The 26,914-nt window shown below is 31.4% G+C and overlaps 2 protein-coding genes across 8 annotated transcripts in view; both read right to left on the bottom strand.

Moving 5' to 3' along the window:
• Nucleotides 1-26,914, bottom strand: part of Nop60B (dyskerin pseudouridine synthase 1 Nop60B) — a 581,533-nt gene that overhangs the window by 397,525 nt on the left and 157,094 nt on the right. The gene's annotated exons all lie outside the window — the stretch shown is intronic.
• On the bottom strand, nt 7,431-12,545 carry LOC145317789 (uncharacterized). Of its 5 annotated transcripts, none has more exons than XR_013879110.1 (7): nt 12,351-12,545; nt 11,066-11,207; nt 10,534-10,607; nt 9,111-10,117; nt 8,527-8,663; nt 8,106-8,246; nt 7,431-7,981 (listed from the first exon to the last, which is right to left on the bottom strand). XR_013879110.1 is itself a non-coding variant. In XM_080159057.1 (5 exons), exons 2-5 carry the CDS (start codon nt 11,153-11,155, stop codon nt 8,593-8,595), a joined length of 1,242 nt encoding a protein of 413 aa, XP_080015183.1. In that variant the 5' UTR covers nt 11,156-11,207; nt 12,351-12,545; the 3' UTR covers nt 7,431-8,592. The 5 variants fall into 5 exon arrangements, 1 of the variants encoding a protein (XP_080015183.1); XR_013879111.1 differs by having other exon boundaries at nt 8,535-8,663; XR_013879109.1 differs by having other exon boundaries at nt 8,106-8,663.

Here is a 26,914-nt window from a genome sequence, read left to right as displayed (position 1 = left end):
AAAGTGTTCTTAACGTCTATTATGTTTATTTTTGAAAAAAGGATATTAACAATAAACATATACATAAGAAGCAAAGTAAAGAAATTAAAATATCAACAGACAGACGGACAAAATTGAATATATTATATATTTAATGCTCAGAAATAGTTTTTAGGGTTGGCAATCCGGATCCAGAATCCGCCCAATTTATGGGCTAATTTTGGAATCCGAATCCGGAATCCGTTTTTAATAGCGAATTCCAGATTCTTAATTGGTAGGCTAAAATTAGGGTCTTGAGTTTTTTCTTTCAACTCCTCCTCTTTGAAGGCAAAGATTTTCATCATTATACTTATATAATATCTTTTAAAATCTGGTTCGATTCTCGGAAGTGAATTATAGAGAACACCAAGAACATTGATTTTTAGAACATATGTAGCACTTAATTTTTTTTATTTTTTTTTTTAAAAACCATTTAAATGTTGCTAGAATCCGGAATCCGAATCTGGAATCCGCCAAAAATAAGAATCCGGAATCCGCAAGGAATCCGCCACTTTTTTGACGGATTCTTTTAAGATCTTTAATGGCAGCCGAGATAGGAAGAAAAGAAAAAAATCATTAAGTAGAAAAATTTCTACTCTTATATAATAATTTAGTTTTGTAATTTTTTCATAATAACTAAGAATCAACATAAATTACTTCATATGTTATCTAATATGCCTACTGTAGGAACTTCAAAGAAATTTTAAAAATAATGTTCTATCATCATATAATACAAAGTAGAACGATGTCTGTCTGTCTGTTTGTCTGTTTGTTTGTAGCGAAGGATCTCGCTAACCGCTGAACCGATCGGGTTCTCCTTAACAGGGTAGATTCTCATATGTCCAGGGAAGGTTTATAACTATTTTGGGGGAGGGTACCACCACCCTCCCTAGAGAAATTAATTTTTTTTTAAATTTCTTAATTTTAGAAAGAGAGTTCAACGAAAAACAAACGTCAAACGTAAATTTTTTTTTACTTTTTCTTTTAAAATCTAAAATAAGAAATTGAATTATTAAATTCTACTTTCTCCTCCTCAAATGCCCCTAGAGACCTCTAGGGGCGTAGCCGCTAGTATAAATATATTTTAGAACAAGACTGACAACATTCATGAGAAGCAAGGCTCAAAAAATATTGGATAGACATACGGACAAAGTGATTTAAAGAGCTAGAATTCAGTAATCCTATTATATAAAGTAGTAAGTTTTTTTTGTTTGTAGCGAAGGATCTCGCTAACAGCAGAACCGATATGGTCCTCCTTTACAGTGAAGCTACTCGGGATGGTTACAGACTGTTTTATTTTTATAAAAAGTCCGGGTAGGTATGGTTTAGGCCATTTTTCTGCCCTTCCATATTCCTTAGATATAGAGCCCCTAGATGCTAGGGGCGCAGCCGCTGGTCATAAATAAAGAATAAATGCTTTAATATTTATATTTTATCATTGAGATAACATCTGACCAAGTAATCTATGTAATGGATGCTCCATTGGCATAGGAAATCTTCACAAAGATGTCTATCTTCATTTCAGCAGAATTAATAAAGCTTCCAATAAAACGCAACTGACTTACGGACATTTAGAATTAAAGAGCAGCTTTACTGCTTTATAGAATGATTTATGCAAAAATAATATTGGTTCAAATCCACTTTCGTATTCTCTGCAAATTCCAGAAATAATATTTTGAGATAAAATGTAAATTCTTTTTGTTCAACAATTTTCAAGATATCAAAATTTAATGTTTTATTTTTGCAAATTTAAATTCATTCATTAAGTAAAATTTCAGAATGGAAAAATAAGATTAAAGTACGTATCTTGTGCCTTAAATATATAGAAATCTTTAAGTTTATAGAAAACAAATATTTTCTTACAAAGTGTTCTTAAAGGTTCCATATAATCCAGAAATCTTAAGGGATAAGACAATACATTGGTGTTCATCACATTCACCAATGATGATGAACACAATTACCCCTTCTGTAGATAAAAAATTTTGATTTAAAAGTTTGTTTACTATCAGTCTGGAATCAACCAATAAAAGTACCCCAATATTGATCCAACGAATAAGAAACCGTGATTATAAAACTTTGGGTACCAGTGCAGTGTAATTAGCAGCCCAAGGTTCCCTCCCTCCATGATGTAATCTCCTATTATATTTACCTGTTGTCCCGGGACCGAGTATTGTGGTCTAAACTGTGCAAAGCTGGTGCCGTAAGCTCCCTGCAGCTGGCCGCCCTGGAATCCCTTGGGGGAACTGCTGGCTGGCGGACACAACGCCCTGGTCCTGCTGACCCGCGGCTGAGGTCACCAGGCGAGATAGGATGGATCTCTCAGACATCTAAACAAATATATTCAGGATTAGATATATCACATTGTGTCTAATCGTCTTAGGATTAGAGTAAAACACTAGAGGGAGAAAGGGTTAAATAACTGTATCTCCCCATCACAACCGCCTTGTGCAACCTTTTTATTGGGTCATTGAAAATCAACCGATAGTATCGCTTATATTAACACAGCCAAGAAACAGAAAATAATTCAGAAGCACACGAAAGAGGTCTTTGAAAAAAGAAGGGAGGTAGTTGTCTGTATATACATCTATAGCATAGATATGTTGTCTTAGGAATTAATTTTAAATCCATTAGTATGGTGATTGATAGGCACGTGACAGTTTTTTCTTCTTCAGATTATCAAAAATGGATGCGAAAACAGTTTGAAAAATCCCTTTTATAAATTTATATGGTAAAAAACAAAAACGAACATAAATAAATAAATAAATATGTAAGTATTTTTATAATGAAATAAAAAGAGAAGAGCAGTTTCTTTTTCATTTCTTTACACAATATGATATAAGGTAGTATTCTTCCAACTGCATATGGACCACAATATTTTATATGTATTTTAGGTTAGGTTAGGCAAGGGTTGGAAGTGCCCCCATTGGACTAGAACTCCGTAGGGATAGGATTCCCCGCAAGGGGTGGGGAGGTCCATTTATAGTAACGAGTGAAACTACCATATATGTTTTTGTTTAATTTGTCTTCAGTATTTCTATTTGAAAAATATTATTCATATAAATATTGTTATACAACTGATAATATTTTTGTTACTTTCATATACATAAATAACTCAATTTCTTCATTTTTTTGACAGCATAAAAACTCTATAAATAAGGATCGACAGTACGTGCGTCTATACGACCAAATCAGTGAAATAAAAGGGGTAGTTGCACGAAATGCATTTAGACTTTAATTTAGTGAACAGCATATTTTTCCTGTTTATTGGTTTAAAATACATTTTTAGAGCATATATTTGAAAGATTTACAATTTTCTACCATGTAGTTTAAAAATATCAAGACTTGAAAATCGCATTCTTACTATAATGTAGATGGCTCATTTAAAAAAAACAGCATGACGACTAATTTAGTCATGTATAATTGTTTGTACTGTGTTGTAATACAAAATTATAAACGTTTGTTTGTATAATTAAAACATATGCTTGAAATCCGTTTTCCGAAATGCACTTCATGCAACTATCCCTTTCATTTTACATTTATTAGTTTGAAATGAAATGGACATTTTTTTTATTTAAGCTGTTGTCCTCGTTAATATTAATATTAATTGGTTTCTAAATAAAAAGTATTCTTAAATCTTACAATACTTTAAGTCTACATTTATAGTAGCTAAAAAAGCGTCAATACTATTCAAAAGTTTAATACAGAAAAAATGATATAAAGCATTCTTACAGTCCATGCCGCAAAAGTTTACATGTTTTAGACTAGATGAATTGGTCGATTTTACACGAATATTGAGCATATCTACTTATCCATAAAAGCGAAGCACTGAAACGGTAGGACAAACGAACATTAACACTTGTATAGTGTTTGAACTGAATAATCAGAATTATATAAAAGTATCAAAAGAGTCGGAGCAAAATTTAATTAAATTTGTTGAAAAACTGTTTGATATAGGATAATGTTTATGGACATACTTACATTTTTAGGACTTGGTTAAAGAGTTAATTCGCTTATACTATTGTTTTTGTTGTCCCAGGAATCAATATACCAAAAATCAGATCAAACGGATAATTATATCACATAAAAATTTGTTGTTAAATAAATGGAAAAATCAACATGTTTAAAATGGACGTACGGACATTCTGGTAATGATTATAGAGTTGCTACGGTTTCTAAATCGTACCTAACTACTACAGGAATCATCATGTAAAATTTGATATCGATAGGACAATTCTAACATGACTAAATTAACGAATAAAAGCTATCTATCTCGGACGGACAGACCTACCCCAATTATAGAAAAGCTTCGCTTTTAAAAATTATATAAATAAAACCAGTTCTGTTAGACCCGAGGAGCCGAAGTCCAGGCCTAATAAGACTAGTATTGATATTATGATTCTATTTTAGTATTCGCGGAAAAATTTGAAACAATCTTGAAGGGCGATTGAGAACAATAATTTGTATCCACCTAAATTTATTATAATTTGTAAAGAAGATGCTGAGTGATTATATGAATCTATACAAAATTTCATTGATATCGCTGAGTAAAACGCATATTTTTTAAAGTGAAGCGTTTCTATAATTAGGGTCAATGCAAAACAAAGTAATTGATATATTATTACTTGGATGCTGTACCAAATTTTTATGTACTCTCATAAAGTTATGGTCCCAGTTGGTTAAAATACCCCATATTTACCCCCATCCCCTTCCCTCCTGCGGGATGAACGAAATGACCAATAAATGAGGTCCATGTTAGCAACCTAAATTGACGACCAATTTTTTCCTGTCGATATATCCACGTATATTCTATATCCATTACCCTACAACTCTTACCGATGAAAGGTATTGTCAACAAATCACATTATTGCTCATAAAATATATCAAATATGTTTTACATAACGGTTTTATAAGGTGTCAAAATAATATTATTATAGCAAAACAATTTGAAAAAGAAACATTATGTATGTATTTTTATGTGTCTTACTGTTTTATGATTATTTTTAAGTATTGCAAAACAATCATTGAGTAATAAACACTTTATAAACAAGGATGACAACATCCATAAGAAGCAAACCAAAATATCATTAAATGTATCACCAAAAATATGTAGCTAGAAAGTATTTATGATTACTTGAATCTTGTACTCGTAGCGGCTAAAATAACGATCCCCACCATCCAACCCATATACCCAACCCCTTTCCCTCCTTCTGGATGAACGAACTAACCGATATATGACAGGGGAAATGGCAATACAGTCGACATATACTATCGTAAATTTAAAGCTGTTAGTTTTACAGGTATATAGTAGATGATCATTGGTTCGATCTTCAAAGAACTACACTTTTATCTCTGATAGTAGCTGAGTAAATTTCCTTCTTCTTGCTGTACAGACTGATGAACAGACAAATTAAGTTATAGAGTTGATTCGCTACTTTCAACAAACACACATACATACACACCCTAACACTATTATCAAGCACAAGTTAATATTTATGATACCGGGGGGTATAGTTAGGGGTTGGTTCAACCGTAGACGCGACAATTTCGGCACCCTTTACTGACCCCAGCGGGGGGTTAGAAAAAAAAGAGGTATATTTTAGGTATATTGTTGATGGTTAACTATTTTGTCACCAACAGTGAAGAGGGTTGATGGGGGGTATTTTAATTGAAGGTAGAAAAAATCATTATGAAGATAATTTTCAGTATAAAAACAATTTTGCCTCCAATATTTTATCAAGATTAACATCCTTGAAGCAAAGTGTTTTGCTTTATACAGGGAAGAATTGAACCTTTGACATCAATTATATTTGTCTCTGAAAAATTAAAAACACATTCTTTAATTCGTTGGATTAAAAACTGTGGGAACTTAATTGGGTGGTACTAGTAATTCAAAAAGAACTTTAATCTACAAAAGGAGTACTTTTGCTTTACATAATTGGGATGTACACATCAATTTTTCGTCCATTGTCTTATCCCTTAAGATCTCCGTAGGATAACTTTCGATAGAATAACCCCAATCTACCCTTTCCGTATATTTTTGAATATTTATAGAAACAATTTATCTCTCCATCTCTTTTTTTGTTTTGTTTGATTTAAAAAGTAATTTATTTAGTGTATTGTAAGGACAAGAATGGTTTAATTTGGGGAACAATGCATGTATGGATTTACTTACAGAGTCGCTTGCTTTGAACATTTACGAGTTTACAGGGATATTTAAGTATGATAATTTGATGTACAACTCCAACAAAATTACTACTTACATAAAAAAATAATGGTGGAAAAGTTTGGACTCTGCAATTTTATCCATTAACCCATATATCATGATAAAATAATGCGGTCCCCAATGTTTTTAAGTGACAAGAATGAAAGAGTGTTTTAATAAAACTTTGGGGACCAGAATAATCTAAAACGTCCAAGCTCTTCATTTTTTTTGTGTGGACAGGTGTGAAAATCTCACCGCCAAGTGTGATAAACAAAATCACCCCTACTGTATATTAAGATAAATGGTAAACGTTTGAACACTGCTCGTATATATCAAGATCTAATTTTGATTTTAAAGTCAACACACATGACAAAGTTTCTATGATTAAAACTTTGGTGACCAAAATATTACAGCCCAATGTCCCCTTCCTCCCTGTAATTTACCCAGAATCAATTTTCTCGAATACTTAGGAGTATGCAGGGATAAGACTATGAATGATAAATTGATTTATACCCCCAAGATTATGCCCATCTTTAGATTAAAATGTATGATATAACATTTTGTTCACTGCTAGTTTGGAAGATGATTAAAATCCCTCGACAGATTATGATGTCATACGATAAAATGACCAATGAGAGGCCAGCATAAATTTGACCATTGGCCAATGACAGTGTATACTGGCCTCTCATTGGCCATTCTATCGTATGACGTCATAATCTGTTGAGTGACTATAATCATCTTCCTAGTTTGTATAATCCAATCGAGCTTTAATCACAGTTTCCAAAATAATTAAGCCAAAGAATGAGAGAACGTAATTACAAACTTTAATAACGAGTAAAATTTACAATCCAATGTACCCTCCCTCCCTGCGACTAGTGAGGGAAAGGTCTATGGTGATAAAAAAATCTACATAGGACTCTGTAAAAAATCCTTATACCATTGGAGGGTGGGAACGTTGAAGTGTAAACTACACATAAAAACATTCATCCATTCGATGGCTTTAAATTATAAGGCAAATTTGTTTGTAAAAACTATCGAAGTATAAACTTATACAACAATGATTCTAATCTACTGAAGACATAATCAATTTCTCGTTTAATTGTCTTATCCCTTTAGATCCCTGAGAAACGTCATACTAGTGACGCCTGATAAATTTTAAATTCATTATAGGGTAGCTTCACCTTCGCTACTAAAAAATAAGAATGAAAAAATAAATGAAAATATATATTTTAAACTTTAATAACAGACAATAAAATCAACAAAATAAAACAAAAATGTCAAAAAATGAGAAAAAAAATCACAGAAAATTTTAAATTTTGGGTAATTTTTCAACATTAAATAATATAACAAAACTTAATATTTCTGAAATGGATAAATTTAAAGCAACGGGACAAAGTGTCTCAAAAATCATGTGAACTGTGAAGTCATAAAAATGAGTAAATCCATCTCTTTTTAGGGGTTTTCTTTCCAACTTCTCTCATCTCCCTCATTTTATGACGTCACATGGCTGATTTTGAGACACTTTGTCCCACTACAAATTTGAACTCTGTAAAAGTCAAATAAAACTAAAAATAAATACATGATAAAATATTACATCATTTTTTTTACAATTTATAGTCTTTAAATTTAAAATAGTGAATAGCTGCGTTTTTACCACTCATAGAAAACCGGTTTTTAGTCATACTGAAAAAATTATTTATCATATCGTATGGACAGTTTTCTACGAAAAGATACAATAATAATCGTATACCAGAGCGGGATCTTTAAATCATTTTAGTGTTGAGTCAGATCGGGGTGAGCATAATTTCAGCCAATCACAGCGCGGCATTTCATAAAATGCTGTCCTCTTATTGGTGGAAAGTTGGCTCACCCCGATCTGGCTCACCACTAAAATGATTTAAAGATCCAGCTCAGTTTTCTTGGCCTGGGCCTTCGGTCTCTCAGGGGCAATATACCTGGAATCTTAAGATTTTTAATTTACTGCATAATACATCTAAGTTTAATTAAATAAATATTTAAATGTTAGCTAAAGTAATGTCACATGAAGAATAACTATTTCGCATCAAACTTTTCAGCAGGTCAAAACTACCTTTTTTGCTTAATAATAGAAAATCTGAGAAATTAATGGATGAGACAATGGACGATAAATTGATGTAGACCCCCCCCATTACGATAAACAAAATTACCCCATTGGACATTAAAGGTATGAACTGAACTGAACATCCAAATGTAAAAAGTAAAAAAAATCAGTTAACATTAATTATTCTAAAAGTTGGAGGGAAAATAGATTTTTCTTCAAATGCTACATCCTTACACATATTAATAATACTATTGATTGATTGATTGATTGGAAACTTGATTGATTGATTATTCTAGTGCTGAGTCATTCCTTCGTTCATAACGTTAGTATGGAACTTCATGTACAACAGCAATAACGTTAAACCTAAAAATAATAAATAAAGTAAGTCATTCAGTAGCTTCGTTATTAAAAATATTAAAACAATACAATCAAGTATAAAAGTATATAACATTATATATAGAACTTAATGTATAGCAGTTATATCATTAAACCTAAAAATCCTTATATAAAAGTAACAGGATCTGTATATGTGTACCAAAGGATCTCCAAAGATAAAAAATAGTTCTTACTGCTGCTATATCATATTGACTTAAATATTGAGCGAAGGGGGAATGCCTTGTCTCAAAACAGGCGCAGTTAGGACTTACATACAACGGACATGCAATCGAAGGGTTGGTTGTCTGAAGGACGTTTGACAATAAAACTATTTACATCATTAATAAAAGATTGGTTGAGAGATATTCCTTCCTCAAAAGCTATCCGTGGCTAGGCTATCCTTATTAGTGAGTAGTTGTGCTACTAAAAACTCACCTATAACACAAATTGACATAAATGTAAGTGAAGCACAACAGACAGTATTACATCTGGGCACCCAAGCCACCAGCCCAGTTTTCTTCGCCGGCCTGCCCGCCGCTCCCGCCGGCCTTATGCCCCGCCTGTTGCTTATACCAGCCTCTATGGTGAAGGCGTGCGGTGCTGTAGGATCAACCGGCATGCTGCTGGCGCAACAAGAACACGAGCTACGCCTAGATGACGGCGGACATGTGGAACAGGAAGAGGGTGTTGATGGTCTACTCGACGGCGGCAGCTGACTTTTTGTGGGGATTTCTCTAAGCTCATGCACACTACTGCTACCCATGGAGGCGGCAATGGAATAAGGCGGCGGAGGAATGCCTTGATCTAAATGTCGGGGCGATGGTAGATAACTGCCATCTTCTAACATGACGTCATTTCGGCCGCCATATTGGTCAGGGGCAAACGATTTTTGTTTGGCGCCAAAACAACACAAAGACGACTTTACATTGCTGTGGCTTGCCGCGTCGCGCTCACTTTTGGGAAGTGTCACCACGGGATATGATGATTCTGAATCGTCTTTAGCCTCTGTAGATGAAGTACCGCTGGAGCCACCGTGCAGCAAATGTGACGGTCCAAACTTTGTCGGGCTCATGATAATCTCCTCCAGCCGGTCAAAGTGTCGGCGCGTCCGGTCCTGCTCCCACTCCTCGACAAACTTATTCTGGGGGAAGGCGGCCTCGCTGTACAGCCACCGGTTGTACGGACACCCAGGATCTGTACACATATCATCCCCAGGTTTGATGTTATCCAACATGTACTGCGCATAAATATGGCGGTTGACATCACTGCGGGGTGGCAGGTAGATATTGCTGTTATAGCTGGGTGGTGGGTCATCTGACGGCTGTGGCAGCTGTTGTTGTTGCTGTTGCAGGATTGTTGAGCTGGCAGTTGGTGGCTGGAGGATGGTGGAACTTGTGGATTGTGTGTCTGTTGAATCCTCTTCTGTAATCACCTCAAGTCCTTGGTAAATGATACTTTCAAATTATTGAATAAAATATCTTTAGAATTAAAGGCTTATAGATATTTTGACCCCTATTAAACAAAAGAAAAATAAGCAAATAAGGAGCAAAAAATTAAAAGTTACAAATTATGACATTAAAAACTACGCATTTTATTATAGTGTTATTAGGACTTTTGATCTTTATTTTATGACCTAATTCAAGGTATTTAAAATAACAAAAAGTAAATCCTAGGTTAGAAGAATACCATAATGCAGCTCAATATGAATTGATTTTAGAGGAGATTTGATACTAGTTATTTTCGCATCGTATTATTGACAGCTTTCTGCGGATATTAAAATTAAAAATTAAAAGATTAAAACTGGTATTAATTTTACGATTTATTTAATATTTGTAGAAAATTTGCAAGCATCTTTCCTGGGTTTATCCGTGGTGCCATCCTGATGTCTAGAGATTCCATGGATCCCGAGAAGGCTGGATTCAGGCGGCCAAACTGAAATTAAACAATATTTATTTTCGTCAGTAAATCTTCCCTACAAATTGAAAAAAAAATAATTCTATGAATTTAAGCTAGGGAGTATATTTACTACGTAAAGAAATTAAATTATTAGCGTAAAATTACGTTCTTATGTCGCTCTCTGTATTTACAATATAAAATAGCAAAGCTTTTTATTGAATTAAACACTCTGTCTTTTAATTTTTGGGGTTTTGTTTGTCTCATTTTTATAATTCACTGAAAATGTCATAACATTTTTCATAAAAACCAACACCTTAATGAAGAAGATTTTTTCTTAATACTATTTTATTTCAGAGGTTTCAAACCACATACATGTATGACAAATGTTATAGGACCTACAAAAACTTAAACCTAAAACTAACTTAATCCAGCAATTTCTGTACAGAAACACACAAAAAAAAACATTCTATCTCTTTACAGACGATTAAACTCACCTTTAAACCATCATCAGAATCAGAATCTGGAGTACTCCTCCCAGAATCTGGTGTACTGCGTCCAGATCCACTCTGGTAAAACTTTTTCATCTTGTGTGTGTGTGTAGGTTTCAGTTACTAGAAGAGTGCTGTAACTTCTTCTCTATAGTATTATAGGTATAGTTCTATGAATAAACAGCAAATAATGATCATTATATAAACAAATTGTTTTATATTCTAGTTTCCCTATAAAATTGTTGTTAACTGAAGAGATAAGACAATGAACGATAAATTGATGTATACTAAGATATATAAGTTTTCCGGAATTTTAATGTTAGGGGGAGATTTAAAATCTGCATCAAATTTTAAGGATTTTTTATAAAATTCGTTTTTTGTATAATTATTTATCTAAAAGCGGAAATGCATTTTAAGTTAATTAATTTTGACCAATAGGATAGGTGGATTTTAAACTACCTGCGCTCTAATTGGTTGAATGATGTACGCCATCCAATCAGAGCGCAGATTTTTTAAATCCACCAATCACAGATGCCAAAATTAATTAACTTAAATTGCATTTCCGCTTTTAGATAAAGAATTATAGAAAAAACGAATTTTATAAAAAATCCTCAAAATTTGATGCAGATTTCAAATCTCCCCCTAACTTTAAAATTCCGGAAAACTTATATATCTTAATGTATACCCCTTTTGTAGATTAAAATTATTGGTGAAAAAATTTAGACACTGCTTTAGTTTTTATAACCTTATCAAGATTTTTTCAAAATGTAAAAATAACGAATGAAAAAACGTGTTCATAAAAAGGCTTTCTAGTTATTAGACGAAAATCAAAATATCCTTAAAAACATCATGTCAGCAATATGCCTTTTATAATCACTTTATTAAATACTAGCGGCTACGCCCCTAGAGGCTTCTAGGGGCACTTAAGGTGAGGAGAGTGGAATTTAATAACCCAATTTCTTATTTTAGATTTTAAAAGAAAAAGTAAAAAAAAAATTTTTTTTTTTTGGGGGGGGGGATTTTTCATTTTTTTGGGGGGTTAGGGGTGTCCCACCCCTGAAGAAAATAGTTATAAACCTTACCGGGACCTATGAGAAGCTACCCTGTTAAGGAGAATCCGATCGGTTCGCGAGATCCTTCGGTACAAACAAACACACAGACATTCTGTTACTTTAGTATAAGGATAAAAATGTCGACATAATGCCATTTAAACTGACATACTATAATAATACAATAAAAAGTTTTTGTTGATATTATAACAGCACAAAAGTTAAACTCCATGGAACTATACCTATAAATTAAACTTAGGTGGTAAAATTCACAAATTAACACTTTATTTTCACCTTTATAACAATTTTTTACAGAATTGTGTTAATTTTAATTTGATACTCTTGTTGAATAGTTTATTAAACACTGATGGCGCGAATCTTTTCTTTAATTATAACCTGTTTCTTAGAAATTGATCCCTCACCCCCCTTAAGTACATACAACTACCCCCTTAACTTCTTTAAATCTCCGCCCTTTATTATGTTTCTTCTAACTTTACCTAATCTCATTAGAGTAATTGTTTAAAGACTGCGCTTATAAATTTCAAGAACATTCATTTGTAAGTCTAAATAAAATTAGACATACATTTGTTGCAAAATTGCGTAAATGAGACTTATTATAGAGACGTCTTGCTCATAATATCTTTCCTTGTTGTCCAAGAAATCATTATTACAAAAATCAGATGAATATATCATACAAAAATTCGTTGTCAAAAAAGTTAAAAAATTAGCATGTTTTAAATGGACGTGTACGGGCTTACTGGCAACGATTACAGAGTTGCTGTGCTTCCTAAAACGTAACTTACTGTTATAGGAATCATCATGCTAAGTTTAAAATCGATTTTAATTGATACCTTTATCAAAGATAATTGCTATCAGGACCGACCCCAATTGCAGAAAAGCTTCGCTTTTAAAAATATTCTAAAGATACTCTATTATACAATGCATATTCAAGAAATAAACATCTCCCCTTTTCATTCCTTTCCCTTGCTTGCTCCTTTTCTACACATCTCTTCCCTCCCTTCCCTTTCATATCATCTACTACTAATAATCTAAAAGGTTGACCGCCTGACTGTTTCCATGCATGTATTAGTGGCTTCTAGACTGTAAAACAATTATATCACAGTACGATTCAAAACAATACAAAGCTATAATATTAATGTGATTTTAAAATCTCTAGAAACGACTATAAACAAGTGGATGGATGATTAATTCAGGATCTAATTTGGTACAGCACATTTTTGTACATATAATTTTTAGGGATTATTACAAATATTTTATAAAAGTTAAATGTAGATTGTAGACCCCCTTAAACCAAAATTCAGGGGTGTGTGATTTTTTTATTGGGGGGGGGGGGGGGATGATACAGTGGGGTGGTGTTATCATGGGGGGATTAATACACCCCTTCTGCATGAAGATAATACTGCATATACGATAGTAAAATAAAAATGCCTGTTAAAAAAGCTTCGCTTCAAAAAATAAGATACTTATTTCAAGTATTACAAGAATATCCTGTTAAAAGCAATAGTTTTATTAGACAGGAATGGATATAGGATATACGTGGATATTTAGACAGAGGAAAATTTGTCGTCAATTAATTTTGCTAATATGGATCTCATTTATTCGTCAGTTCGTTCATCCAACAGGAGGGGAAGTGATGGGTTAAATGGGGTGGACGGGCGGGGGGTATCGTTATTTTAGCCAGGTAAGATAATCACATGAACAGAGTACATGAAAATCTGGTGCAACATCCAAATAATAATATATCCATTTAGTCAGGTATCGTCAGACGCCCTTGGACTGTTGTAATCGCAGCTAGCCAACAAATAATATTTTCACTGGATTGCTAAAAAAAATTCTTATATTTCAACAAAAAAACATATATCCATTTATTAGCGAAGCTACTCTGTAATGCTAAATGTCTGTTCGTCTGTTTGAGTTGGCTGTTTACTTAATCACTGGTTGGTTAAATTAAAAGAGGCAAAGAGATATAACAGCCACAGCCGCAATAAATCTACGGCTGCCAATGCAGACACCATTTATAAAAGAATGATTTTATGGGAAACCTTTTTTTCCGTCCGTTAACTTCCTTCACCTATGATTTTACTTAACACGAGTCTGTTACAGGGAGCATAGCTTCTCTATAATGCAAACAAAATGTGAAAAATCTTATCTTCTTTGAAGAAGTTGCGCTAAAAGTTTTTAGGCTAACGTATGTCTAATCGAGATATAAACTTTTGGAGGCATCACAATTTAATTCTAATTAGGGTCATAACAAATAGATCTTTTTGTTAATTTATACATTTTAGAATTGTCCTCTTGATTTAAAACTTTGCATGATGAATCCTATAAAGGTTAGGTACGATTTAGTAAGGTAGAAACTTCATAATCTTATCAGAAAAACCAAAAAGTCCATTTAAAACATTTTTTACGACATAACTATCCTATTCATTTTTTTGAATGATGACTCCTGGGACATCAAGGTTCATTATTGTAAGCGAAATTTTTAAAACAAATTTATGTTTAATTTTGTGTACCAATGCTGGGATCGCCATAAATTGTAAATCGATTGTTTGATTATCGACCACATTTATGGCACACGGAAAAATTATGAGGAAATAAGTTACTTAAAGGTATGGGGGACCGAAAAGAAATTGTAAGTAATCGTTTATAAGAATTGACAGCCTGTTGCAGAGCGAAATGTGAGTGAATGGATACAAAAAGTTGAATTCATATTTACAAAGTAATAATTGCTAGGGATTAATGATTAGTATTCAGATTTACAAAGTAATGATTATTATGATATCAATTTCAATTATATTTACAAAGTAATAATTGCTAGAGATAGTAATAATCAGTATTCACATTTACAAAGTAATAATAGTTAATTAGAATTTATATTTAAAAAGTAATAGTCATTAGAGATCAATTAGATAATAAAAAGATAATTATAAATTAAAATTATGATTACAAAGTAATTTACAATTAATGTTATTTAATATAAATTATAATAATAAAATGATAATTAGTAAGTAATAATAATAAGTAATATGAGTAATTATTGATTGATTTGTAATAGGTTAGGTATAATAATTATTAATTATAATACTAAAACTGATGAATAATAATGATGAGATAATTATTATTATTATGTGTAATTATTGATGGTTTTTAATGGGTAAGATATAATAATTGTGAATTATAGTATTATAATTAATAATCGACAACAAGATGATAATAATTAATATGAGTAATTATTGATTGATTTGTAAAGGGTAAGACAATATAATTGATAATTATAGTATTAGTAATAAAATAATTATAATTAATATGTGTAATTATTAATTGATAATGATAATTGGTAAGAAAATATAATAGTGAATTATAGTATTTAATCAATAAGTAATTATAAGATAATTAAAGTTATTATGTGTGATAATTGATTGGTTTGTTATTTTTAAATAGGTTAGATAATATATTTGATATTTATAATATTATAATTAATAATAAATAATTATAATCAAAATGTGTTACTATTAATTGATATGAAATAGGTTAGAAAGCATAATTGATAATTATAAGTAATATGTGTAATTATTGATTGATTTGTAAAGGGTACGACAATATAATTGATAATTATAGTAATAGTAATAAAATAATTATAATTATTATGTGTAATTATTAATTGATAATGATAATTGGTAAGAAAATATAATAGTGAATTATAGTATTTAATCAATAAGTAATTATAAGATAATTAAAGTTATTATGTGTGATAATTGATTGGTTTGTTATTTTTAAATAGGTTAGATAATATATTTGATATTTATAATATTATAATTAATAATTATAATCACAATATGTTACTATTAATTGATATGAAATAGGTTAGAAGGCATAATTGATAATTATAAGTAATATGTGTAATTATTGATTGATTTGTTTGGTATTGGATAGATGATTTTATTGATAATTATGAGTAATATGTGTAATTATTGATTGATTTGTAATAATTATTGATACTTTTAATCAACATGTGCAATTATTGATTGATTGAAATAGGTAAGATAATAATATTGATAATTGTAATTACTATGTGTAATTATTGAATGATTGTGAGAGGTTAAATAATATAACTGATAATTATTATATTATAATTCATAAGTAATAGTAAGATAATTGTAATTAATATGAGTAAAAACTGATTTATAGTAGGATGTATTACATAATTAATAACTAATAATATGATAATGATAATTAGCATGAGTAATTATGAATTTATTTGCAGTAGGTTAGATGATATAATTGTTGTAGTGTTTATAATAAGATAATTATAAGATAAGTACAATAATAAGATAAAGATAATTGATATGAATAAAATAGTAAAGATAATTATAATTATTATGTGAAATTATTGAATTAGTTGTTATAGGGAAGATAATATAATTATAAAATTATGATTAATAATAAGATAACAATATTCACTTTAAATAATTATTGATTGATATGTAATAGGTTAGATGTTATAATTCATAATTATTATAGTATAATTAGTAGGAGGTTAAATAATTATAAGTGTGTAGTTTATAGAATTGTTTGAGATTTAATGTAATAAGATTATTTGATTCATAAGTAATAGGTTAGATATTATAATAGATAATCATAATTTTGTTAATACATATAATAATAATTATTTAATGTAATTAATTATTATTACATGATAATTTAGAAGATAATGGTAATAATAAGTGTTTATTTTAGAGTTTTAGGTGGTGGTAGATTACTTATTGGTTAGATAATTCAATTAATAACTGTTGTAATAATAACTAGTCATTGAGAGATAGAGATAGAATGTATCAAAATTGAAGTTACCTCTGATCCTAGATACCCCCCCGCAAGAAACAAGTTTGGATGAAATAATTTTTTAAGCCGAAGGCTCCAAAAATTATTTCATCCAACCTTGTTTCTTGCGGGGGGTAAATACATTTCGGGTGTGGTGTTATAATAGTAGTTGTTATATTTAGAGAGGGAATGCACTAAAAACTGAAGTCACCTCTGATCCTAAATACCCCCCTGCAAGAAACAAGTTTGGATGAAATAATTTTTTTGGAGCCTTCGGCTTAAAAAATTATTTCATCCAAACTTGTTTCTTGCGGGGGGTAAATACATTTCGGGGGGTGGTGTAATAATAACAGTAGTTGTTATTTTTTTTAAATTTCAACTGGAACAAAACCAGTTTGATGTACAAAAAAATTTACTTCAAATGTATTTCAGAGTCATTTTGATTGAAGGACTCCTTTGCCTCCTAAATGGCCGTTAAAACCTCGTGAACAGCAAAATCGCCGAAAATCGCGATTTCGGAGGCAAATAACGGCCAAACGGTCCGCCGGAGGTGAATGATGCATAAGTAAAGAAATGTCCGCCTTGAAAAGTTCTACAATATTGAAGAATAGGTCAATGTCGCTAAAACGACTCCGTCACCCTCTTAAGGGGCAAAAACCAAGATTTTTCGAAAAATCGTCAAAATTCGCGCCTTCGGCGGTGCGTAACGGCCAAACAGTCCGCCCAAGGCGGATAATGCATAAGTAAAGAAATGTCCGCCTTGAAAAGTTAAATAAACTTGCTTTTGTATGTCAATCCCGAAAAACGACTCTTTGGGCAAGTTTTGGCCGAAAAACCGAAAATCGCTACGTTTAACGGTTGATAACGGTCAAAACGGTCATTGGCGGGTCCAAATTTTTTTTCAGTTTCTAACACATCTCAATGGACTTGTTTTATAGGCCTGATGTTCAGACCCCTCTAAAATGACTCTTTCCTGTCCAAAATGGACCCAACAGGTTTTTGAGAAAAACACCAAATTGCAAAACTTTGGGGGCCCATATCCCCCCCTTCGGGGGGGTTGGGGGTCTTTGAAACAAAAGTTTCCGAATTCCACGACGGTGATCTGGTGACCCGCGAAAACCATTCGTCTCTATCTGTCACGGTCTTGGCGGTATTAACGTTTGAAAATCGAAGGTTTTGATAAATGGCTATTTTTTCACATGAGTATGAATTTGATGGAAATACACATTGCTAACTTTTTAGGTGTTTTTTGGGCGCTTACGCGCCCGCCACGCGCGGACCGTTGGTCCGATCGGGCCAAACTTTTTTTTGCCATCTGCGTATGGTAAATATGCATCTTTTGACACTGGTCTCATCCCCCTGGCCCACCCCCTTCCCCCTCAAAACTGATGGGCAATGTCGCCAACCATTCCCGATTTCCGGTACTAGAACTTTTCCTCATGATCAGGGTATTGGAAAAATTGAAAATTTTTACATATAATTAAAATTATATGTAAATTTCCTTAATTTTTCCTGGGTGTACCAATGCTGGGATTGCCATAAATTGTAAATCGATTGTTTGATTATCGACCACATTTATGGCACACGGAAAAATTATGAGGAAATAAGTTACTTAAAGGTATGGGGGACCAAAAAGAAATTGTAAGTAATCGTTTATAAGAATTGACAGCCTGTTGCAGAGCAAAATGTGAGTGAATGGATACAAAAAGTTGAATTCATATTTACAAAGTAATAATCGCTAGGGATTAATAATTAGTATTCAGATTTACAAAGTAATGATTATTATGATATTAATTTCAATTATATTTACAAAGTAATAATTGCTAGAGATAGTAATAATCAGTATTCACATTTACAAAGTAATAATAGTTAATTAGAATTTATATTTCAAAAGTAATAGTCATTAGAGATCAATTAGATAATAAAAAGATAATTATAAATTAAAATTACGATTACAAAGTAATTTACAATTAATGTTATTTAATATGAATTATAATAATAAAATGATAATTAGTAAGTAATAATAATAAGTAATATGAGTAATTATTGATTGATTTGTAATAGGTTAGGTATAATAATTATTAATTAAAATACTAAAACTGATGAATAATAATGATGAGATAATTATTATTATTATGTGTAATTATTGATGGTTTTTAATGGGTAAGATATTATAATTGTGAATTATAGTATTATAATAAATAATTGACAACAAGATGATAATAATTAATATGAGTAATTATTGATTGATTTGTAAAGGGTGAGACAATATAATTGATAATTATAGTATTAGTAATAAAATAATTATAATTATTATGTGTAATTATTAATTGATAATGATAATTGGTAAGAAAATATAATAGTGAATTATAGTATTTAATCAATAAGTAATTATAAGATAATTAAAGTTATTATGTGTGATAATTGATTGGTTTGTTATTTTTAAATAGGTTAGATAATATATTTGATATTTATAATATTATAATTAATAATAAATAATTATAATCAAAATGTGTTACTATTAATTGATATGAAATAGGTTAGAAAGCATAATTGATAATTATAAGTAATATGTGTAATTATTGATTGATTTGTTTGGTATTGGATAGATGATTTTATTGATAATTATGAGTAATATTTGTAATTATTGATTGATTTGTAATAATTATTGATACTTTTAATCAACATGTGCAATTATTGATTGATTGAAATAGGTAAGATAATAATATTGATAATTGTAATTACTATGTGTAATTATTGAATGATTGTGAGAGGTTAAATAATATAACTGATAGTTATTATATTATAATTGATAAGTAATAGTAAGATAATTGTAATTAATATGAGTAAAAACTGATTTATAGTAGGTTATATAACATAATTAATAAGTAATAATATGATAATGATAATTAGCATGAGTAATTATGAATTTATTTGCAGTAGGTTATATGATATAATTGTTGTAGTGTTTATAATAAGATAATTATAAGATATGTACAATAATAAGATAAAGATAATTGATATGAATAAAATAGTAAAGATAATTATAATTATTATGTGAAATTATTGAATTAGTTGTTATAGGGAAGATAATATAATTATAAAATTATGATTAATAATAAGATAACAATATTCACTTTAAATAATTATTGATTGATATGTAATAGGTTAGATGTTATAATTCATAATTATTATAGTATAATTAGTAGGAGGTTAAATAATTATAAGTGTGTAGTTTATAGATTTGTTTGAGATTTAATGTAATAAGATTATTTGATTCATAAGTAATAGGTTAGATATTATAATAGATAATCATAATTTTGTTAATACATATAATAATAATTATTTAATGTAATTAATTATTATTACATGATAATTTAGAAGATAATGGTAATAATAAGTGTTGTTTTGAGTTTTAGGTGGTGGTAGATTACTTATTGGTTAGATAATTCAATTATAACTGTAGTAATAATACCTAGTCATTGAAAGATAGAGATAGAATGTATCAAAATTGAAGTTACCTCTGATCCTAGATACCCCCTTGCAAGAAACAAGTTTGGATGAAATAATTTTTTAAGCCGAAGGCTCCAAAAAAATTATTTCATCCAAACTTGTTTCTTGCGGGGGGTAAATACATTTCGGGTGTGGTGTTATAATAGTAGTTGTTATATTTAGAGAGGGAATGCACTAAAAACTGAAGTCACCTCTGATCCTAAATACCCCCCTGCAAGAAACAAGTTTGGATGAAATAATTTTTTTGGAGCCTTCGGCTTAAAAAATTATTTCATCCAAACTTGTTTCTTGCGGGGGGTAAATACATTTCGGGGGGTGGTGTAATAATAACAGTAGTTGTTATTTTTTTTAAATTTCAACTGGAACAAAACCAGTTAGATGTACAAAAAAATTTACTTCACATGAAATGTTGCAAATTAAATTTGCAAAAGAAAAGTATTTCAGGGTCATTTTGATTGAAGGACTCCTTTGCCTCCTAAATGGCCGTTAAAACCTCGCGAACAGCAAAATCGCCGAAAATCGCGATTTCGGCGGCAAATAACGGCCAAACGGTGAATGATGCATAAGTAAAGAAATGTCCGCCTTAAAAAGTTCTACAATATTGAAGAAAAGGTCAATGTCGCTAAAACGACTCCATCACCCTCTTAAGGGGCAAAAACCGAGATTTTTCGAAAAATCGTCAAAAATCGCGCCTTCGGCGGCGCGTAACAGCCAAACGGTCCGCCCGAGGCGGATAATGCATAAGTAAAGAAATGTCCGCCTCAAAAAGTTAAATAAACTTGCTTTTGTATGTCAATCCCGAAAAACGACTCTTTGGGCAAGTTTTGGCCAAAAAACCGAAAATCGCTACGTTTAACGGTTGATAACGGTCAAAACGGTCATTGGCGGGTCCAAATTTTTTTTCAGTTTCTAACACATCTCAATGGACTTGTTTTATAGGCCTGATGTTCAGACCCCTCTAAAATGACTCTTTCCTGTCCAAAATGGACCCAACAGGTTTTTGTGAAAAACACCAAATTGCAAAACTTTGGGGGCCCATATCCCCCCCTTCGGGGGGGATGGGGGTCTTTAAAACAAAAGTTTCCGAATTCCACGACGGTGATCTGGTGACCCGCGAAAACCATTCGTCTCTATCTGTCACGGTCTTGGCGGTATTAACGTTTGAAAATCGAAGGTTTTGAAAAATGGTTTTTTTTTCACATGAGTATGAATTTGATGGAAATGGACATTGCTAACTTTTTAGGTGTTTTTTGGGCGCTTACGCGCCCGCCACGCGCGGACCGTTGGTCCGATCGGGCCAAACTTTTTTTTGCCATCTGTGTATGGTAAATATGCATCTTTTGACACTGGTCTCATCCCCCTGGCCCACCCCCTTCCCCCTCAAAACTGACGGGCAATGTCGCCAACCACCCCCGATTTCCGGTACTAGAACTTTTCCTCATGATCAGGGTATTGGAAAAATTGAAAATTTTTACATATAATTAAAATTATATGTAAATTTCCTTAATTTTTCCTGGGTTTACAAATTAATGCTCTGATTATCAAATTCTGACACTCTACAAGTGGTATTGTTCGTTTGTACTTCCTTCTGATTTTAGAGCTTCGCTTTTATGTATGTTGTCATCCTAGTTTTTCCATAGTTACGCAGCGCTTTTCCCATTTTATCATCAGAGGAAATAAGGTTATGACCCAGAAGGTAAGTCATCCCCTCATTAGAGAATTTATGCATTTTCCTGAAAATATTAAGATAACCTTTTTCAACCCCCTCCCTTCCCCCAATTCTTTCAAAGAAACATGCTGTTTTCAGTAGCGAAGCTACTCTATAATTCACTTTGTCCGTCAGTCCGTAACGCTATGGGGGAAACGTGATTTCCTAGGCTCCTATTCAAGATAGACAGCTGAAATGTTTGGTGGAGATTCCTATGACTTATGCCCATCTAATCTATACATTGTTTTGTCTCTATGTCTGCTATTTGGGGTGCTAGATCGATTCCTAGATTTTCAAGTTTTCTTGATTTTCTCGATTCCTATTCCTATTACATTCCTTATCAAGATAGAGGGCTGAAATTTTCAGGGATTAATCAATTTTATATTCCACCTATTTTCACGAAGTTTTGTTAAGATTTCTTTATTAATTGGGGTGCTAGATCGATTCTCAGATTTTTAGGTTTTTAATGATTTTCTCGATTCCTATTGAGGATTGACGACTAAAATTATCAGGGAGTAAATATGATCATATTCTACATTTATCTATCAAGTTTCATTAAGATTTGTCAATTAATTGCGGTGCTAGATCAATTCCTATATTTTTAAGTTTATGTTATTTTAAAAATTGCGTGATTTTTGAGGTTTCCTGTTTTACCTATTTTATCATGTTTAATGTTTATTGTATGACACTGCTCTATAGTAATTTTTTTTCTTTATATTCATTTATAATTTTTGAGCTTCGCTACTTATGGATGTTGTCATCCTTGTTCTTATATTAGTAGTAACGTGTTTTTTGACTGAAGCTAAAGTTTACAAAAACTACTCAACTAATAAAGTTTTTCCATTTTAAGGAGACTAAACCTAGGTCCTGGGGTTGGCTTTAGGCTATTTCCTAGCATCTCCCTACCCCTTCGAATAAAGACCCCTAAGATGTTATAGGCGCAACCACTAGTGATGTAAAATGTTAATTAAGAAAAGGCTAGAGATTTGAAATGAAAATAAAAGTTGCACCTTATAATTGAAAATAGGGTTGTTTCCATTGGTGGAAAAGTAAGGACACGTAAGGTATGTCTATTAAGCCCAAAGTTTTTAAGCCAACAATTAGATAAAACTTTGGGTAAAATTTTCATTCTAATGCTACTTCCAACCCAATGCCTAAAACCCCACATTAAATATCATAAATAAAGGGGGGGGGGGGGAAGGGTCTTTTTTAAAACTTATGGGAAACTACGAAAATTTCCCTTTTAGGATAAAACGGAAAATTTCATTGGCTTTTTTAGGATGTACTTTTAGATTTCAAGGGACTGTTCATAATTAAAAAAAATATATATTATAACCTGGTATGATAAAATATAGCATTAAAACAAAACATATTATATTACCCTGTCAAAACTGTTGACATTCTTATAACTATGTAATTATTTACGACGCTATTGGTTGATTTTCAAAGACCCAGATAAAAGTCAGAACAGGGTCCACGGGGTGGGGACATACAGAACTATATTAACTCTTCACCCTGTATTGATTTATATATCGACAGTTTAATGACGCTATAAATACAGTCTTTGCTTGACATGTATTTGCTTGTTTGAAAAACTTTTCAACAACTTGACATTAATTTGCGATAGTAAGTAATTTTTTAAAATTTGATTTTTCTAAAACCCAAGCAGTCCCTTTCAATGATCATGTTGTAATTAACCTAAAACGTAGTTTAATATAGGGAGGAAGTATATTTAGCTTAAACTATATGAGTTTTCGCTCAAAATAACCAAAAGTAACCTACTAACTATTCAATATATTTAGGGATATCCTATTAAAGGGTGTTAAAAAAAAACCGATCGCTTCACTCTTTTCAATATAAACCCTACAGTTTTGGTCAAAAACTAACAAAAAATGACCCAAATCATGTCCAAGCAATGACAATTAAAAAATATTAGTGATTTTGATTTCTACCTACCTCTCCTGAGCACTACAGCTCAAGTCCTAGCCTTTGTGGAGATTTTTTTTTTACATATATTAGTAGCATTTTTTGTAGCGAAGTATCTCGCTAACTGCTGAACCGATCTGGTTTTTATTGGTCATGGTTTTAGGCCCTTTAATATCCCTTCGAATATATAGCCTCTAGATGCTAGGAGCGCAGCCGCTAATTTTAAATATATAATCAAAAAACGAGCAAGGGTGATAACATCCATAAGGAGCGACGATAATGGATGGACAAACTAACGATTAGACCATTGAATTTTAGAGCATTTTACCCTCCACTAAACAATAAACTAAGTATAGATGTATAATCCACACAACTACCTGGCCCAAGTGGTGGAGACCCTTTTCGTCTGCTAGAAAATTGCTTTCTGTTCTTTTTTTAGCGACTCAAAGACCCAATTGAAAGTCGGCACTGGGGCCCCATTTCTAATTTTATATAATGGGAACAATTAATTTGTAACATCATTGGAACACCCACAAATCCGTTTTCTTTGATTACAAAAGTAAAAGTTTAATTAGGTCAAGACAATTCAAAGTAACAGGATGTTTAATTGTCTCCTTAATTACAAATCAAGCTAAAAACCCGTTTAAACATGACCTGACATAAAAACTAATTAAAGATCATAGTCTAAATAAAACTTTTGATACGAGGCTCTTTTACATTATTTGTCAGACCGTTCATCTGACATTAAATAACACTATTGGGGAAATGTGCTTTTTTGGCTCAACATATATATATGGTAATCCTTTACAGTAAAGCTTCCTTAAGGCCTAGGGAAGGTTAGCATCTATTTTTATGAAGGTTACTTTCAACCTCACATGAAAAATCGTCCCTTAAATTAAGTTACCCACCCCCCCCCCTTAAAATTTTTTGATTAAAAATTGAAAGAAGAGGGTAAATTCCCTTTTCTATGTGTTCCTAGAAGCCCCCAGGGACCAAGCCGCTAATCTTTTATAAAGTAGTATTATATCTCATTCTATGCCTTTAAGATATCTTAAACTTATAAAACTATGAAGTATTGCTGTACAGGAAGGCTTTATTTTGTTCGTGGGCAGGATTTAGGCCATTTATTTGAGAGGAATTGAAGATAGCTTGGCCGATTAAGCTGTGCTTTATTGAAAACTTTTGTAATTGCCCAAGGAATATTTGACAATTTATAAAACTCAAGATAATAAATGTATAAATTAGAAATAGAAAGTCACAAAAATGATTACACAGCAAAAAAAGTTTTAGTCGTTTCAATTTATAAGTGAATAACTTTAGAACAGTTCTTTATCGCTTCGTATTATAAACATCTTTCAGCGGATATTAAAATAAAGAATTGTAAGATTAAAACCAGTTTTGTTATCCCCGAGAGGCCTTAAGCCCCAGGCTAAAATATGGTTTCAATTTTATTATTTATTTTAATTCTCGAGGAAAATTGTCTGTAAACAATGCTACACATGATTTTTCAGTATGGCTGAGAACCGGTTCTAATCCAGCGGATATTAATCGGTTTCGAAGTCACACTGAAAAGTTAAATGAACCTCTTTTTTTCTGTATCTACTCTACAACAAAGATTTTCTATAAAAATATGTTACAGTTCCATGAAATTGTGAAATAGGTTCCTGCTTTATTTGTGAACTAGCGGTTGCGCCCCTATCATCTAGGGGGTCTATACTCCAATGGGTAGGAAAGAGCAAAAAATAATTTAAAATCATCCTAATTATTTAAATCTAAAAAATCTAAACCTATCCGAGGACATATGTGAAGCTTACATTTAAAAAAGAAAGATATAATTCAGGTCAGTTGTTCTTGAAATCATAAGCTTCAGACAAAAAACTTACTTTATAGAATAGGATTTTTATCAATAATAATACACTTAAATTTTTTTTTGTAGATTCCCTAATTTACAACAATTATTATCTCACTTCCTTCTCTCTCCTTTTTTTTTCTCTCTTTAACTTCCTTTTTGTCTTATTATTTTTTACCTGCTGCGATACTTCAAAAAATGTCCTTGTTCATATTTAAATATTTTAATTACTTAAATAATTTAAGTACTTATATTACCTCATTTAGCCGGCTAAAAACTATCAAGACAAAATAAAAAGAATACTTCCTAACGTGTTCAATGTCGAGCCTAATGACATTTAGCCTATTATATAAAGAAGTACGCTTTTTTGGTCTGTAGCGAAGGATCTCACTAACCGCTGTACCGAAGTGGTTCTCTTTTACAGTTTAGTCCAGGGAAGATTTTTAAAACTATAATGAAGGAGGGTATCTCCACCATCCAAATATAAAATGAGCCCCAAGCCCCCCAAAAAATTCTTTTACTTTTAAAAACTGGAAATAAAAGATGGGGGGAGGGGGGTCGACTTATACACCCCATCTTAACTGCCCCTTGAGTCTTCTAGGCGCGTAACCACTAGTTTGTTATAAAAGTTTCAACAAATCATATAATAAGAATCTTAAAAAGTATTAAGGTCTGTTTGTAACAATATCGCCATCAAAGGGTTAAATTTTTCTTGTCACATATAAAAGTTGCAAAATGAAAATTACTTCAAATCTAAGCTGATAGGTGTCAACCCTAATTTTAAATAACTTTAGGTAGTTTCTAAAAACAATTGTTTTGCCAAAAAAAATTTAAATAAATATTTAAACTATATTTAATTGTGTTAAAATTGTTTTTGAATTCAAAATTTTTTGTTTAGATTAGGATAAGTTTACATTTTATATACAGATTTTATTAATAACATATTTCAACTAAATTTTATAACTAGTTCT

This window comes from Acartia tonsa, chromosome 4, assembly GCF_053477335.1.
Source record: "Acartia tonsa isolate MP-2025a chromosome 4, ASM5347733v1, whole genome shotgun sequence".
Taxonomy (NCBI): Eukaryota; Metazoa; Arthropoda; class Copepoda; order Calanoida; family Acartiidae; genus Acartia; species Acartia tonsa.
Note: the sequence above shows the minus strand (reverse complement) of the source record. Positions and strands in the feature narration are given on the sequence as shown.

Coding starts and splice junctions, on each gene's coding strand:
- LOC145317789 (XM_080159057.1), bottom strand. CDS start 11,155: ATGAAAAAGTTTTACCAGAGTGGATCTGGACGCAGTACACCAGATTCT. Junction 10,118..10,533: donor ATGGCACCACGGATAAACCC/AGGAAAGATGCT, acceptor TATCATTTACCA/AGGACTTGAGGTGATTACAG. Junction 8,664..9,110: donor TATGTCAATTTGTGTTATAG/GTGAGTTTTTAG, acceptor TATTATTTTTAG/GTTTAACGTTATTGCTGTTG.